The sequence below is a fragment of the Python bivittatus genome, unplaced genomic scaffold (genome assembly GCF_059951505.1).
Source record: "Python bivittatus isolate LINGU-HERP-01145 unplaced genomic scaffold, Pbiv_v1 ctg000080_np1212, whole genome shotgun sequence".
In the NCBI taxonomy this organism is placed as follows: domain Eukaryota; kingdom Metazoa; phylum Chordata; class Lepidosauria; order Squamata; family Pythonidae; genus Python; species Python bivittatus.
Window position 1 is genome coordinate 65,290,713 of NW_028277035.1, and position 17,662 is coordinate 65,308,374.

A 17,662-nucleotide genomic window follows, 5' to 3' on the forward strand; every position below is an offset into this window, starting at 1 on the left:
TCAAAGATTTGTGAAAGCTGCTTGTTTGTCCAACAGTCATCCACAAATGTTGCAAAATTTGTCAGGCTTAGAAAGGCATTATTTGGGGTATAGGCTGTTTTTCATAGCCTTTTTCTCCAAATTCAGAAGACATTCCAAAATTTTTGGGTGGCATATATTAATTAGTGAGACACTAAAGAGCATGCTTTCTGAGTCATACCTAAGTCGAGCAATGCAGTGGTCCAGACTTCTAGTGATTTCCATCAGCCATCCCTGATGATGACGTTTTAAGAGAGCAGCTTCATCAACCTGAGAGATTGCATCAGGCACAACTAAACTTTCTGCATCTTATTCCCGTTGTGAGTAGTAGTTAAAAATAAGGTTAATCACCAGCACTGTATGACAATGAGTTTAGTTTTGGACAAGCTATTCATAGTCTAAGAAATATAAATTATGAGTGAGGTTTCCTGTTAGAACTAATTTAGAAAAAAGATTCTCTCCCAATCAACAATGAAAAATTACACGAGTAAATTGAAATCTTGTCTTGCTATATTTAATAGCTCTAAACTTGTTACAGTGAGGCTTCTTCCACATGAAACTATTTCATCTCCTTGGGGAAACATTTTATTGAATGAACAAGATACAACCTATTTCTCAATCTCTCTGCAGCAAAAATTAGAGTCTACCCAACAAAATTTGCATCTTCTGAATAGCAAATTCCTTCCTTTTCTTTTAAAATTCCATTTGGTGATTTAAATAGATAGAAGAATTTTCTCATGAAGTAAGATTGGAATGATTAGGACTGTATGCAGCTTAGTTAAGACCACAGGGGAATTAAATTCATGAAATGTAACGTTTTATACATAAGCATCTGGAAGAAGATTCTGCTAAACTTTGTGGGCTTAATATGCAGTATGTAGGGTTCCTGAATCTGGGCTGCAAACTTCTGAAGAACTACTGTGATAAAGAAAACTCTCTTTGTTGCCATCTAGTGGGTGCCTGGAGTTTTGCAACCCAGATACAATTACTTTGCAATAGATGACCATATGATTAAGCCATTTAAGCCTATTGTAATCACTGTGGCTGAGCTTACCTGTCTATGTCAGTTTCTAAGAAAGGGTTGAGGAAATTGGGTAATTTTTAGAGGGGGGAAGGAGGAATAAATCAGAGAAACATAAAGGTTTGTTGTTGTTATAATTATAATAATACAGCAAATTCTGTACATTAATAACATGTAATAATTTCCCAGATAGTTCAGGAATTATGGCACAAATCAAAGTAAATCCAAATACATATAAAGCATAATACAAACATACAAAACAACTAACAATAAAAACAAGATATATAATACAGTAATTTACATAAAAATGCTCTTGATTTTGTAAATACAGTATATGTTACATCCCTTTTAAAGGATGATGATAAACTATAAGAGCGATTCTCTATTTTTGTCTATAACTCCCATTCAACGGGCAGGCCCCTTTTATTTCCCAACCTTTTATCTGCATCTGTGTGGGAAGACCATTTCAGAGTATTATATTCACAAGAGGCCAAACAACTGATTTAGATCTCGATGTTAACCTGCTCTCTAATTGGGCTGCTGTCACAAAGGCTGAAATAAAGAGGCTCATAAATCAGCTAAAGCCTGGTAAAGCCCCAGGCAATGACTTCATCATGCCCGAAATACTATGCAACAATTTGGAATGGTGGACCCCTGTTCTTGCCTCCCTGTTCACCTATATCGATCGCACTGCACAAATGCCAGAGGATCGGGGCCTAGCTATCATCGTGCCTATCTATAAAAAGGGCACCGGAGACCTGCCTGCTACTGTAATTATAGGCCCGTCAGCTTGTTAAGCTTAATGTAAGCTCTATGCCAGACATTTATACAATGAATTAGTTGACTGGATTGACTCAGAGCATATATTGGCAGATGAGCAAGCAGGTTTCAGGTCCAGATATTCTATCTATGGACATGCCCTTATACTTCAACATCTGGCCAAAAAATATACATCTGAAACAGGTTCAACACTATACACCGCTTTTATTAATTTTAGGTCTGCATTTGATCTGGTTCCCAGAGCAAGGCTTTGGTCTAAGCTCCTTTACACTACCACTGATAGACGGTTACTGTTGCTCATGCATAATCTCTATAAGAACTCTAGAATCAAAGTTCGATGGAGTACGCAAGGCCATCACACAAGTGAGATTCCAACTCACAGAGGAGTGAGGCAGGGCTGTATTTTAGCTCCTCTGCTGTTTAACCCATATATAAATCCACTTGTGGCCAGAATGAATCAATTAGAACATCACCCTCCAAAATTGGCAAACAGGTATATTGCAACTTTGTTGTATGCAGACAACATAGTACTCCAATCACAAACACAAACTGGACTTAAACGAGCCATGAGTGCTCTGTCCAGTTATTGCTCTGAGGAAGCATTTGAAATCAATTATAGCAAGACCAAGATTTTGGCCTTTGCAAAGAGACCTAAACTGTACACCTGGAGGATAAATGGCCAGAATATTGAACAAGTTAAATCCTTTAAATACTTGGGCATGGTTTTTCATGACTCCACTAAATGCAGTATGCACCAAAACTACGTTATACAAAATGCCCCAAAAACAGTGGCCACAATCCAATCTTTTCATTTTACCAGAGGAGCACAGCATATCCCAGCAGCACTGAAGCTATACTCAGCTAAGGCTCGCATACAATTACTCTTTGGTGCCCAGTTAGGACCTTATTTTTCCTTCACTCCTCTGGAAAGGGTTCAGTCCAAATTCCTAAGGGCTATATTTCAGGTAGCCCCTTGCATTCCGAATGTAGTATTCAGGAGGGAAGCAGGGTTATCCAAAGTTGAAACAGGTGCATGGATTTGTATTATAGCACATTGGCTGAAGCTACTGTTTTTCCCTATAGGTTTGGGTTCTCTCCTTATTAAGGATAATTATAAATCAGCATGGTCTAGGACTATCCTACAAAAACTCCAACATCTTGGCTTTTCTAGGGAGGTATTCCTAATGATGAGCTATGAGCGTGTACTCAGTGAATTTAAACACCGTATCAAAGAGCTGGAAGTCCAGCAGGACCAGTTTATTCTACCTAAGAATGTTTTTTTGAGCAGCCAAGCCTTTTTTTATAAGCCAGCGAGATACCTAAATTATATAACTGTCTCAAATTACGGAGGGCATTCACTCTAGCACTCTTCCTACAGCAGTTTTGGAGGGCCGATACAAAAAAGTCCCATATAAGCTGAGACTGTGCCCCTGTGGACAAGAGGCTATTGAAACTATAGCACATGTCCTGCTATACTATATTTTCTATAAGGACTCATGGACCCATTTAATAACTCCTCATCTGGTAAAATATCCAGGAAATTCTGATCTTTTCTATGTGCAGCTGTTGCTATCTGATCAGAATGACTTAGTCTCTCTGAACGTAGCTAAATTTTGTTATACTGTTTGTAAAATTAGGCAGACTTTGCCCATTGATGATCCCACCAATCTGTAAATATATTTTTATGTTTTATTTCATTTTAATGTATTCTTAATGCATTTAATGCATCTTTAATATACTTTTATTTGTAACTCTGGTCTGTGACTGTAATAAAGAAATTTGATTTGATTCTATATTTTAGTTACGCAGTCTCAGTGAGATATCTCTATGTCTTAGACATTAACATTTTACCAATTAGCAAATTCTATGTAAGATCTATCTTCTTAAAATGTACTTGTTCATTATCAAGCCATAATAAACTTACAAATGGATACAGAAAGACAGATTAACACTGATATTACATATTAACATTTCTTCCAGAAAAAAATTGGCTTCACACCAATTTTATCAACAGTAAAATTCCAGCTTTTAGACTTATATGTTCTGTTTGCATATTACTGGCATTCAAAAACAATTATTGGCAACCAAAACCCAATATACTGATTTTGAAAACAGTAATAGTATTGTAAACCGGTTATAAATAAAATGGAGCTAGCATCAGAAAAAAATTTAGAACTGCTGTGATTCTAGAGCAGTGTTTCTCAACCTTGACAACTTTAAGATGTGTGGACTTGAACTCCCAGGATTCCCGAACCAGCATGGTATTAAAATTAGAGAGGCAACCTGAAGGAATGTGCCTTTCTTCAGAGACTGACATTAAGACAGCTTCAGTATGATTGCTTCCTCCAGTCATTGTATTTCAAATACCAGAGTGGCAAAGTTCCACAACGAAGAAGCGTGCAAAGTTTCTGCTACTGTTTTGACCCATTTTTTGTACACTAGCATTGTTTAGTGGGCTCTACCTAGATTGTTAGGCAAAGGATGAAATACCTTCTTAACCATTAAGGATCCTGAATGTGGACATTGATGCATAAAATCTACTTTGTAAGTTGCTTATATGGATACAAAGGGATCATTCAATGTGGTACTTGAAAGAAGAACAAAATATAAAAATAATTGGTAAACATTTCATTAGTGGCTAGCCAGAAAATCCTTTTGTGGAAGATATGTATTAGATATCTGAGATTTTTAAGTCTTTTCTTAGCAAAACTCCTGTCTGAAGGTGCCCTAGAAGATGTGTAAGGCTTTTTCTAGTGTTGAATTATCTCATTCAGTGGCATCCTGAAAGCTCACACCACTTTTATTAGAACAACGAAAACAGCATTGTGGCATCATGCTGAAGCTCCGTCCCTATTGGCCTGCACACAGAAAAGGGCGGGGCTTGCCTTGTGGTACCAGGATGCTGTTTTCATTACTCTGAAACCCTTGCCTACCCTAAGGATCCCATTGCATGATCAAGCTTGGAGACATCCGATGCTAATTTTTAAATGTAGAAGGAATGAATGGATATAACTGAAAAGTGAAGAGAAGGACAGCTTGAATGAAAGCAGAAGGGTACAACTAAACACAAAGGCTTACCTCAGCGATAACTCCCACACATCCAGCAATGACTGCGGCTTTTGCTTGGGCACCACTCATTCCTCCAAGGCCAGATGTGACAAAGACTCTGCCAGACAGATTCTCTACCCCCAAGTATCGACGGCCTGCATTGAGCACTGTTAGCTACAGTGGGAAATATAGGAACTGTAGCACATTTACATTCTCATATAGAGGTTTATGTGTGTAAGAGAGAGAAAGAAACCAAAAGTAGCAACCCAGAGTACTGGGATTAGTACTTAAACAGAGTACTAATCAGGTGGAATCAATCCCCTGTGGCTGGTGAGCATGTACATGGAAAGGTGTTTATTCTATGGATTTGCACAACTTAGTTGCGCATGCACCACAAACAGCCTCAATGGGAATGGAGATATGCAGTTTCTACTGAACTTCACATTCTCTCTATTTGTGTTCTAATCTGCTGTGATGGCATGCGCCGCCCAATTCGGAAGTGCCAGATGTCTTTCTATGCATGGCAAAAATAGACCTGGACCATTTCCACAGGGGAAATTGCTTCATAAATTTTTATGCATTGCTTTGGAAACAATCAGGATACAAATGTCTCAGCTAAAGAAAATGGATTTCAAAGTTCTTACTGGAGGGAAGGCTCCATTGGTGCATCAAAACTCCAGTGCTTACAAGCGCTCATTTTCTAAATACCTGCATCTCTCCATATCAGTGTTTAGCAAAGAAAGGCCACAACTTAGAAGCTAAGCACAGGCTTTGCCAGGAGAAATCTCAGTTTTAGACATTGGCACCTCCAGTTAAAATAATCCCCATTAGCAGCTCATGGGAAAGACTCTATCTAAAACTCTTCCAGCCAGAAAAGATAAAACTAACTTGAATAAATAAACTGAGCTAGCAGAAAGCAGTGCTTCAAGAGAGTATTTTCCAAGTTTCTAAATTAGTTAATCGTTTTTTCTGAATTAATACAGGAGTCACAGTTAACTTTTATATGTAGTCCATTTGAGATCCTCTTCTGACATACACATCCTAAAGTGCAATTTTGCTGTATCTAGACATTGTTTTTTCCCCTGTTAGTGACTTATGGCATCTTTTAGATACCAGAATAATACCAGTAATAAGAACAAGCTTTATATCACAATAATAATGGCTGGATGATGCTATGGAAACTCGGTAAGTCACTAGTGGGGAAATGATCATTGCTTATGAATAAAAGATCTAATAATATCTGAACCAGAGACATGAGACAGAATGGAAAACTTTTCTAATGGAAAACAATTTGGAGAAGGCAAGGAGAAAGTAATAAATACATTGTTCATAACAGGCAGCCTTCTGTACAGCCTTTTGCATTCATTGAATCCAAAATTATTCCTTGAATCTGGAGGCTTCACTACAATGAGAAAATGTGCATTTTGTCCACCCCTTACACACGCACATCAAAGTATATATTTTGTCATTTGTCTCCCTTCACCCATGAGGATACCAGTGGGTTCACAGAAGCCTTTGTGATTTAATTCAGAGGACTGCAGACACTTCAGTGAATAGCTTAAATCAGCCTGAGCCAGCATGCTGTGTAGACAGGAATCATAGGAGTTGTACTCCAAAATATCTGAAAAATACCAGCTTGTGTATCCTCGATCTAATTTATTTAGGGGTACAATGGTCGTTCTCTTATGGCACAGAGTTTCGGAATTACTGCTATATGTATATTACAATAAAACCTCTGAAGCATTATAAAATGGAGTTCTAAGCCCTGACTTAAGTTCTACGTTAAGTTCTAAGCCCTGACCAAAGCAGTAGGACCAGTCTAAATAAATAAATAAGCAAACATACATGCATATATATGTGTATGTGTGTGTGCATAGCCTTTGAGTCAGTGTTGACTCCTGGAGATTGCCTGGACAAGTCCTTGCAGTTTTCTTGGCAAAATTTCAGAAATGGTTTGCCATTGTCTCCTTCCTAGGGCTGAGAGGGAGTGACTAGCCCAAAGTCACCCAGCTGGCTTTCCTATCTAAGGCGGGACTAGAACTCACAGTCTCCCATTTATAGCCTGGGGCCTTAACCACTATATCAAACTGGCTGTCTAGTCTAAATATATTATGACTAAAAAAAAAAAATGAATCGGTGGTCTTATTTTCAAAAAGTATTCTGCCATATTAGCCCAGTTCTTACCACAGTTCCATGGACTATCCCCTGTGGTCCAATGTAGCAATAGCTTCCAGCTGTCATCTGTCCATACCTGTCAAGTAGAATGTAAAAAATGTTATTTTCTCAAACAAGTCTGGGTGGTATTAGGAGAGCAAACAACAACAACTAATGTGCTATTACATTGGTTCATCAGCCTAATGATACAGATTGTCCAGTTAATCATCAATAATTTTTTATTAAACTGGAATGAGATATCAAATGAGATCCTATAAGATTAAGCTTTATGCCCACCAGTCTTCAATATTTTTTTATGAATGGCTTGAATGAAGAGATAAAGAAAATATAAACAATACTGTACTGAATTGGGGGAAATAATTAAAAATGACAAAAGAAAATTCAAAATTATCTTTACGAGTTAAAGAGGGCTGAAAATAATGAAATTTAAGTGACAGATACAAAGTTTTTCACTTAGGAAATAAAATTGATGTAGAGTTATGGTGGATACTTGGCTTGAAGATCTTAAAGAGTTGATCACAAACTGAGTATGAATCAGTTTGTATGAACACTGCAATAGGTCTGACAAAAAGGGAAATGGAATTTTAAGCTGTAATCTTAGAAGCACGGAATCATATTAATTAATTAATTAATTAATATGTTAATTGCACTGTAATCTGCACTGGTCAGACCCAATCTAGAGCACTGTATCCAATTTTAAAGTGGATTCACAGAAACTGGAACAGGGCAGTGAGAATTGAACTAGATACTAAGTCCTATGAAGAAAGACTTAAAGAACTGGTAATGTTTGACCTTGAGAAGAGAAAAGTGAAGGTAGGGAAAATCTAATAGAACTCTTCAAACACCTGAAAATATGTCATCACAGAAAAAGGTCAAGATTTATAATCTATCCTTCCACAATGCAAGAAACAGAACAATTAATTTAAGTACAGGAAAGCAGATCCCAACTGAATGTTAAAAGATAAAACTTAATGGTAAGATAAATTGATTGTAAACCAATCACTCAGAGAGGAGATCAGCTCCCCTTCACTATATTTATTCAAGTGAAGGCTAGACAGATTTCTGCTGAAAATACTCTAATTAGAATATCTGCATTGTGTCCTTCCAACTCTGTGATTTTATGAAATGGGCTAGAAAAAAGAAACTTGGGAAATGGATACTTACATTGTAACTCCTTTTGCAAACATAGACTCATATTCCTCTCTGGAAGAATAGTTAGGGATTACCTAAATAAAGAAAAAAGCAAAATTAGTAGGGATGAGAATTAAGGAAATAGTCTCTGAACCAGGTCTTGTTCAAACATATTCCATCAAAATCCCATTCTTACAATGTGGGAGGCCATATGCTCATCCTTACAAGATAGATTGGATAACTTGATTGAATGAAGTCCTTAAAGCAATAGAATTTTTTTCAGGCTTTCAGAAAAGCTTGAAAAAACTTATGCTGCTTTGAGGGATAGAAGAAAGATATGCACTTACTTAAGGTCCAAAGCACTTATTCTGAATCATTTTCAAAGCATGCCCAACCTTAATAAATATTGATAATGACCAGAAGGATTCTTCAATGGAAACAATCCTTACTAATAGCAAATTGAGGTGGTTGGGTGCTGACATAATCTGAGCCACCATGGAACAGAAGCAAGACCTACAGAATGCCAAATGTGAGCTGGAAAATTAAAGAAGAGGAAAGAGATGGAAGTTAATTGGCTTTATTCCTTGTAATGAGGGGCAGAATCTTTTTTTCAGCCAATGGCTATATTGATCCTTTGATTGGCATGCTGTGAACCACCCTCCAAAAAGTGGGCAAGATCAGGACAAAGAAGTGGGTGGGACCAGAAGAAACCTAAATTATTGCATTTAAATGTAATACATTACATTCAATCTTTTAAATATAGTTAACATACACATATTCTATGTATAATAATCTTCTTATCACTTTAAAGGTTACAGTTTAGTGGCAGTTTGGGGGAAGATTCTGGGAAGAGCACATCCAGCCCTAAGGGTACAGATGTAGCCTTGTCACATGATATCTTTTGTGGTTGGTTGACAGCTGAATAGGAGCTCCCCATTAGAAAATGATGGGGTCCCCATTTGTTAAATGCTTATAAATCATCATAGGATTTTTTAAAAACTGAATCTGCTCATTCTGGATATCCCACCCTTGAAAATCCTGAAGCCTCAATATTCAGCTTGGATGGTGGACCTCCCAGCCTCCCTGAAAATAAGGAGCCATACAAGCTACTAATGAAAAGCCCAATCTGTCCACAAGAGAAGTTGCTTCATGTTTAGTATTAAATAACTATAGAGAACCTACTGAAAAGTCAAAACTAGAATTTTAGCAATGATAAAGAAACAATGAAGAGGAGGTATTGTGGCCTTTATTTACCATCCCATTAGTGATAACTAATCGAGGAGCGTTGCAATGGCTTGGGAAAAGTCCTAAGGGATGTCCACTGTACATGACTAATGTCTGTTCTTCAGTCATCTCAGATAAATAGTGCATCACCAGCCAGAACTAGAGAAAGAAAAGAAGTAGTAGATTAGCTTCTTGTCTTAAAGGGATCCCTGTTCTACAGATTTTTAATGGGTAGCCCAGATAGAATGGTGGGAGACCACTTTATGAGAATTCCTCAAAAGTGGCGAGGCTGATTAAAAATGTATTATCAAGTGGGAATAGATGATGAGCTCCTCATCTAATATTTTCACACAGAAACTGTTTCTTCCCCATTATTTTTATTCCTAGTGGGGATTAAAACGTAACATTTATTTCTACTAGCAGGAAAAGACTGCTAAACAGAAGCCGGGGGGGCAGATGGACTAGTTAATTGGTTATAGTTTCAAATATTGTTCTTCTAAGGTAGCTCCATTCAAAGTATAATTCAATATTTGAAACTGTAAAATCAATCAACTTTTCATTCAAGGCATTACAATTATTCAGGCAACATATAATCCCAAGGATAATTTCAGTTTCTGGATTTCCTGTCCAATCTTATTTTTACTGGCCCATTGATTTCAACGAACCCAAAACAAAACAGAACCCAGAAAAAATACAGTGACAGGGGATAAGAGCAGGAGAAGATGGGGCAGATGGGAAGGGGAGTGGAAAACAGATTCCAAGGATTCTGTTTCCCAGGTGCTGTGAACAATTTAGCTTTCCTTTCACCTTCCCATTCTGCATTTTTATGGTTTTTCCTCTTATCAAAGGACTCTGGCATGAGTACCTTCTATTACAAAAAGTTTACATTAACAGAAGCCTGGATTTGTACCAGGAGCTCTAAAGAGTCCTTTTTTCATTGGTTGGTTGGATTGATTCTTTGTACACATTTCCTGCAAAAAAAAAAAAAAAAAAAGTCTCTTTGCCCTTTTCCCAGATACCATTTCTTTTTGGAAGGAAGTTGTCATTAGTCCTAATGGCAATCTTGTTCCTAGTTCTAGTCCCACATCCCAGTCTGATATTTGTTGTTTCCAAAATCATCAGTGTATGTTATAGTCATTAATAGTGTCATCCAGCCATTCTTAATTGAATGTCTTCCAAATGCCTTGGACTTCAGCTCTTGAGATTCCAAGCCATTCAGCAGTAAAACTCACTGGACCATTTTGGGCCAGTTGCTATCACTCAGCCTAACCTACCTCAGTAGGTTGTTGTAAGGATTAATGGGACGAAGGGGAGGTATATTAATCTGAGCTCCTGGGAGAAGAGCAAGATACAAACATAATAAATAAATAATGAGAAAATGTGGTTCAGGCATTTGTAAAAAGTGTATTCCAGGACAAACACTAACAGGCGTTTTTGTAACTCATTAAGAAGAAAGAAAGGGACAGCACTGATAACATGCACCAGGAACAACATTTTGAGGTGCAGTTTTGCTACAATCATGCATCTTTAAAAACAGTCTCTTTTTCACAACACCAAGTACTGAGAACAAGCTGACACTATCGCATTGAAATAAAATCATTCATCCGATGGCTGTTCTTAAGTAACCAGAACGACAAAGAAGCATTGTTTGCTCTGCTGTGAAACTTTTTTGAGGTATCACACTCCTATCAAAGTGGGAGCAAAAGGACAGATAGAACGTGTCCATAGATTGTGCTGTCTCGATTGCAATGTGCAACTCAAGATGCATGCCCTGAAGCACACCAAGGCACTCTAGATACAAAATCATGTTCATCATATATTTTTAGGAAGCATAGTTGCTATTTTGAGAACAAAAACTGAGAAGGCTCCACTCTGCCTGGGAATCCGAGGATCCTAATTTTCAAAAAACAAGTCAACAGAACTGGCCAGTCAGGCTCCCTTCTGTGCACAGGGGCTTGCTGCACGTCCCTCAATCTCTTTGTTGAGAAAATGTTACAGCAGTGCATGAAGATAGCAGTGGACTGGCTTGGTCTATGTCAGTGTTGTCCAAACTTGGCCACTTTAAGATGAGTGGACTTCAACTCCCAGAATTCCCCAGCCAGCCATGAAAGTGGCTCATCTTAAAGTGGCCAAGTTTGGACAACACTGATCTATGTGGTTAATAGGTCCTCCTGCACATTGCTGTCTAAGTCAGGGTAGGTCTGGGTGCATTCTCCTTTGAGAACTGTTCCCAGGTACTGGTCCATAGAAGCACAGGATTGTGCTGGCTCTCAAGGGCCTTATACTCTATACACTACACAGTTATAGTCAGCTGCTCATCAAACTTTGCCTAAACAGAATGAGAATCATTTTTCAAACCATTTGTCACTGAAAATGTATTTACAGCATCATACCTGCGCCCAGTTGCTGAACACTTGTCCATTTCCTCCATAAGTTACAAGTTCCTGGGGAAACTGCAAAAGGTACATTTTAAATACACACAAGATTTCAAAACAATACATTTATAGTGATATTAAGATCTCTTATCACTGTCTCCAGAACAAGATCTTCATCTTGAGGACATCTGTTTAATATCCTTAATATCATCATAAAAGTGAAATAAAAGTGATGCATTTTTATTTGCCAACACATGATATATGATTTCTCTTTGCGAAAAATGAATTTTTCCTCCCTTTTTACTTGTTTAAATAACTGTGAATGAATGCAATTCAAGGGAAAATAATTCTGTTAGGCAACACTGAATGAAAAGATGGGAATGAGAAGAGAGAATACAGAAAAAGTGACTGGACCATCTAGAGACCCAGTAATGAATTAGAATGGTGACTGGTGAATACAGTACCTGCCAAGAAAAAGACTTGTTTGTTTTGAATATGCAGTCAAACCGTACATCTATTCTTATATAGATATGCAGAAGAATTCCAAAAACGTGATTTAATTGACTGTATAATGAAAGACTGAGAGAATCAGAGACAGAGAAACAAGGATGATCAGAGGTTATGAATATGGGGCAGATAATTTTTTGGTAGTGCCAAGAATAGAACTTGGGAAAACAGACATGGAAAAAAAATAAAGAAGTGAAAAACAACTGCAGAAAAAGAAAGTACATATCTTGTATGAAATAGAATAAGAAGCTAGTTTAATTTACCAACAGAATAACTGGAAAGTGAACATAAGGAAAGAAGATGTGGATGCTGAGTAAAACAGAGTGAAAACAATTATATTACCAGAAGCCACAGAAACATTAGAAGTATGAAAAAGGATGTTTAGTGGAATGAAGACATAAAAGTGGTTATGAATGTGGAAAAATGCATATAAAAATGATTGTTGCAAAAAACATAATAAAAGGTATTTTATCATATGTAGACCCAAAAAGTTGCAAAGAATGTAGCCAAAGCGAGCAAAGAATGGTTAAGATTAAATGAGGTAGGGAAAATACAGAGCAATTTTGGTGGAAATAAAAATGTGTGTGTAGTATATTGATTTAGAGAAAGTGCACAATAAAAGCTTGGTTAGGGTTTCTGAATGTGATAAGAGAAATATATGAAGGAAGTAAAGCATGTGTGAGAATAAATGGTATGCTTAGTAAATGGTTCAACTCTGAACAAGGAGTAAGACAAGGAAGTGTGATGTTCCCTTGGTTGTTTAATGTATAATAAATGTATGAGAACGTATCAGAAGTGTATAAGAAACTTTTGTGATGGTGATAGAGATGTATTGACTTGGGACATGAACATATATGTACTTTGTATGCAGATGATGCTGTGTTTGAGTCTGAGAAGATAAATGATTTGCAGTGAATGTTAGATGCAACAAGGAATATAGATCTGAAAATTATTCTATCAAAGACCAAGACAGATATATTTAGTAGGGAAAATGGAGTGAATGGTTGCAAGTTATATATAAAAGCTAGAGCAAGTTGATAAATTTGTGTACTTTGATAGAATGTTTACTAAAGATGGGGAAACAGATGGATAACTTTTAAGACATGCAAATGGTAGCAGGTAATATGTAGTTGTTGTGAGGAATGGAAGCTTTTCAAAAGAAGTATTTCTACCCACTGTCTCTCTGGAAATGAGAGCTGGGTAAGTCAAGAGAAAATAAAAATAAGTTGGATGCAATGGGAATGGCATACTTAAGAAACATATGTGTAAAAAGATATAGGGTCAAGAATGAATGGGTAATGAATCAATGTTGATTGAACACAAAAGTGAGTCACCAGTACAAAAATTGTACAGTGAGGCTGATTATCATATAAAGACAACAAACAAGGATTGAATTATAAAGCAAATATATAAGGGAAAAGTGAATGGGTTGAGAGGAGGAGGAAGACCATGGAAGTCATACGTATGGAGTTGATGAGATTCTCAGAAACAGAGAAGTGAGAAGTTTAAAGAATAAAAGGCAAGATATGATGTGGAGTATTTATTTATTCATTCATTCATTCATTCATTCATTCATTCATTCATTCATTCAATTTGTATGGCCACCTATCTCACCAAGTGACTCTGGGCGGTGACAAAAATTTAAAAAATAAAAACAATTACAATAATACAAAAATTAAAACACATAGCAGCTGAGAATAACCCATCCTTCATAATCACTAGATAAACCAAGAAATGGGTCCCTGCACATACTCAGGGCCCCTGGCCCAGGCACACAGTGAGATCTTTAAGGACGTATGAAAAGCCAGCAGGGTTGGGGCCATCCTGATCTCCAGAGGGAGAATGTTCCATAAGGCTGGTGCTACGGCAGAAAAGGGACGTCTTCTAGGCCCCGTCAACCGGCATTCCTTAGCTGATGGGACCCAAAGCATGCCCATCCTGCCTGATCAGATCAGACAAGTAGAAACAACTGGGGAGAGACAGTCCCTCATGTAACCCGGTCCCAAGCCACAAAGGGCTTTAAAGATGGCAACCAACACCTTGAATTGCACCCAGAAGCACACTGGCAGCTCACAAAGTAGAGGCACCATTGACATTGGCATTCTGCACCAGCTGAAGCTTCTGAATGCTTTTCAAGGGCAGCCCCCTGTAGAGAGCATTGTAGTGGTCCAGATGGGAGCATGGACTGGAAGCCAAGATGGTTTGTGAGGCTACAAAGATATGGAGAGGTATACCGAATGGGACTAATGTAAACAAGTTTTGGGTATGCTTGCTTTTCTCTTTCTTATCTCATGCCTTGAATTCCTCTGGTTTACTATTTTTGTTCCCTTTTTGCACTTCGATAATGTAGCTTGCCCTGAAAGGGGACAGAATGATGGTTATATGTGTATGAATGGTGAGAACTGGACATTATAGTTTGTAAACTATGGTTTATAGTTTATCAGGTTTTTCCAACCTAGCTAATTGTAGGTTTATTTAACACAGTAATGTCAAAACAACAATGGCTTAACATAATGTGTGAACCTAATCACTGTCTCTAAGTTATAAGAGGAACTGAAATGTGTTACTTCATAAAAAGCAGTACATTCTCATTAACATGACAGGAGACTTCTTTCCTAGACCATGTTTTCACCAAATATTCATTACCTGTGCTACTGCAGGATCAAGATTATTCATAATCATGTGCATTATTGCAGCAGCTTGTTTGGTTTTGCAAGGATATTCCTGAATGGGATAAGCTCTGAAATTAAAATAAATAAAGGTGGAGATGAAGTAATTATTCCCAAACCTTTTTACAGTTGAATTCTTGAATTTATCACAGATAAATTAAAAGAAAAACCATTACAGAAAAAATTTAATAGAACAATAAAGTCAGTTAGGGATGCAGTACATCTATCATGAATAAGACCATCCGAACTCAATCAAGATCACTTCTCAGTAGATGAGAATAAGAGGATCCCCCCCCTCCCCGCCCAGCTGCCAAAAAGTATTAGTGTATTAAGAGCTTCTTTCTACCTAATGCCTGTGGATATGTTAGACTACAGTTCCCATTATCTTCAGACAGCACTGGGTACATGTAGTCTGACAACTCTGAAGATTATAAGACCGAGAAAGCTGTTTGAGTGTGGTTCATAAAGACACCTATTTCTCTTGTTACTCAAGGGCACTGAATACTTGAACCCATGGATATACTTTCTCACTGTATAAAATGATTAGACAGAATCTCCTTAACCTAGGAGCATTGTACACCCTATTTACAGAAGCCGGAAAGGAAGTGCTCTTTGATAAGGCTGGCTTGTAAAATTGACCACAGAGCAGGCAAAGTGTCAAGTGGGAGAGGAGCATCTCCATTTCGTCTTCTCCAAAGAGAACCATGAACAGGACCCAGTAATTAACTAACTAACTAACTAGAACAAATGCACAGGAATAAATGAGCAGTTATTTCAAACCTGCCTGTTCACAAGTAGAGTATTGCTGTTAAAGAAAAAACTAATATAAATGCCAGATGCTGGAACTTGCCATTACAATGCTATTGATAATTTCTCTTGCAGTCACAACGTGTGTGCTTTGAGCCCACATTATCCATTCAGCAAACATTATGAGGTGCCATTTCTCTTGGGCCAACTGAGTACCAATTCGATTTGGAAAACCACTTCACATGAGACTCCAAAATGAAAAAAAGAAATGCACACACACATACACACATTCTAGGTCTGTGCAGTTCTTCAGATTCACTTCCAAGGGAGGGGGAATGAAAACACAGCACCTTTCTGTAATTCTTTAAAGCAGCCACAACCTTTCCCAGGATCATGTGGCAGCCACAGAGGGGAACTGCACAATCCTGGGAAAAGACATTTCTCCTTTAAAGATTTCTAGGCAAGTGTTCTGTTCACATTCCTGTGTGAATCCAACCATGTTTTCCAAATTATTGCTGAAGTGCTGCACAGCCCTGATATGGCACATGTGCACATGTGTGCATAACACATACACTCACAGAAGAAATAGTTACCAACTCTGGAATAGAAATAGACATAGTGCCATTGGCAAACAGTTTACATCCAGTTGGCAAAATAAATATCATAGCATTTTTTTTTCATTGTTTCTCTTGTTTTATGTCTGTTTTGGAAGGATTCCATACTGAATGAAGAAAATATATTGTTTATTCTGACCTTGTTACTTGATCTTTTTATTCAGAATCTGAATACGGAAAATCTGTATCAGCTCAGCTGCAAATGTTTGTAGAATTTGAGCTTTGTGTCCCTGGGCAGCCTTTTTTTTTTTTTTTTACTGCTATGCCTATTTGGAACATGAGCAAAATTTGAACTGTTCATTTGAGAACTCAAATATAAAATCCAGTTGGAACAAACAGATTCTGAGCAATTGTTAACAAAAATGCTTCAAAATGGAACACTACATTTGAGGAATGTTATTGCCCTGTATCAGATTTTCAAAACTGCAGCTCAGGACAGTTACAAAGCGAAGCTTTTTTCAGCCTACAGTCAGTACAGGGTCTATGTACTGCATTAGAGTCATTTTTGCCTTACACTTTCATGCTGGCAGGACATAATCGCCAGAAACATTAAATGAAACAAACAAGATCAGTCAATGAGAATGAACAAACTTTGCATCTAATGATCAAAGATATTTGAACGATAAATGCAACAGCGTTTGGCTACAGCACTTTTTCCTCCCCTCTCCCTTGGGGCCAAGATGATAAAAAATGCTTATCATTATGTTTGTTCTTAATTAGGTTTCTATCCCACCCTCGCTCTGGCATCTCGAGGCAGCATGCCCACCATTCCCTCCTCCCATTTTCCCCATTGCTGTCCTGTGAGCTGGATGGGCTAAGACAGAGAGACTGGCCCAAAGTTCCACAGCAGAGGGAGGACTTGAACATGGGCCTCTCAGTCCTAACTCTACAGCTTAATCACAGCATCACACTTGTTCTCAGGGGCAGAGTAGTCAACGTTTCTTTCATTTCCAAAACAGCCAATGTTTACTTGATGGTTAAGCAAACCAGCTTGAAATCAGATTGCTCTGAACTTCATTCAGCAAACTAGAATTAAAAAACAAACAAAAAAATAAGCACAATTCCAAGTTCACACATCACGACCTTTCAAAGATCTTTCAATGTGAGTCCTAAGCCAGGTTCATTCTCCCTCCTGGAGGCATGCAAAGTTGTGTTGCCATATCTGGGTTGTAAAACTCCAGGCAACCATAAGATGGCAGCAATACAGAGTTGTCTGTATCTCTTGGTTGCAATCTAGTGCTCACCTGGATTTTTACAGTCCAGATATGGTGGCTACCCTGATAGAAAGAGGATAGGAAAGCTCATTCCCATTCATGCACTCAGCCTGTTTGTTTGTGTGTTTGTTTGTTTAAC

At 37.7% G+C, this 17,662-nt stretch overlaps 1 protein-coding gene across 1 annotated transcript in view; it reads right to left on the reverse strand.

Moving 5' to 3' along the window:
• The window catches only part of UROC1 (urocanate hydratase 1), a 60,654-nt gene that overhangs the window by 35,060 nt on the left and 7,932 nt on the right, over positions 1 to 17,662 (reverse strand). The window contains exons 3-9 of the mRNA XM_088134278.1: positions 14,926 to 15,019; positions 11,791 to 11,850; positions 9,428 to 9,556; positions 8,207 to 8,268; positions 7,052 to 7,118; positions 4,898 to 5,041; positions 200 to 288 (exon numbers count right to left, since the gene is read on the reverse strand). Coding sequence (XP_087990404.1) covers positions 200 to 288; positions 4,898 to 5,041; positions 7,052 to 7,118; positions 8,207 to 8,268; positions 9,428 to 9,556; positions 11,791 to 11,850; positions 14,926 to 15,019 — 645 coding nt within the window. The remainder of the gene's footprint in view (positions 1 to 199; positions 289 to 4,897; positions 5,042 to 7,051; positions 7,119 to 8,206; positions 8,269 to 9,427; positions 9,557 to 11,790; positions 11,851 to 14,925; positions 15,020 to 17,662) is intronic.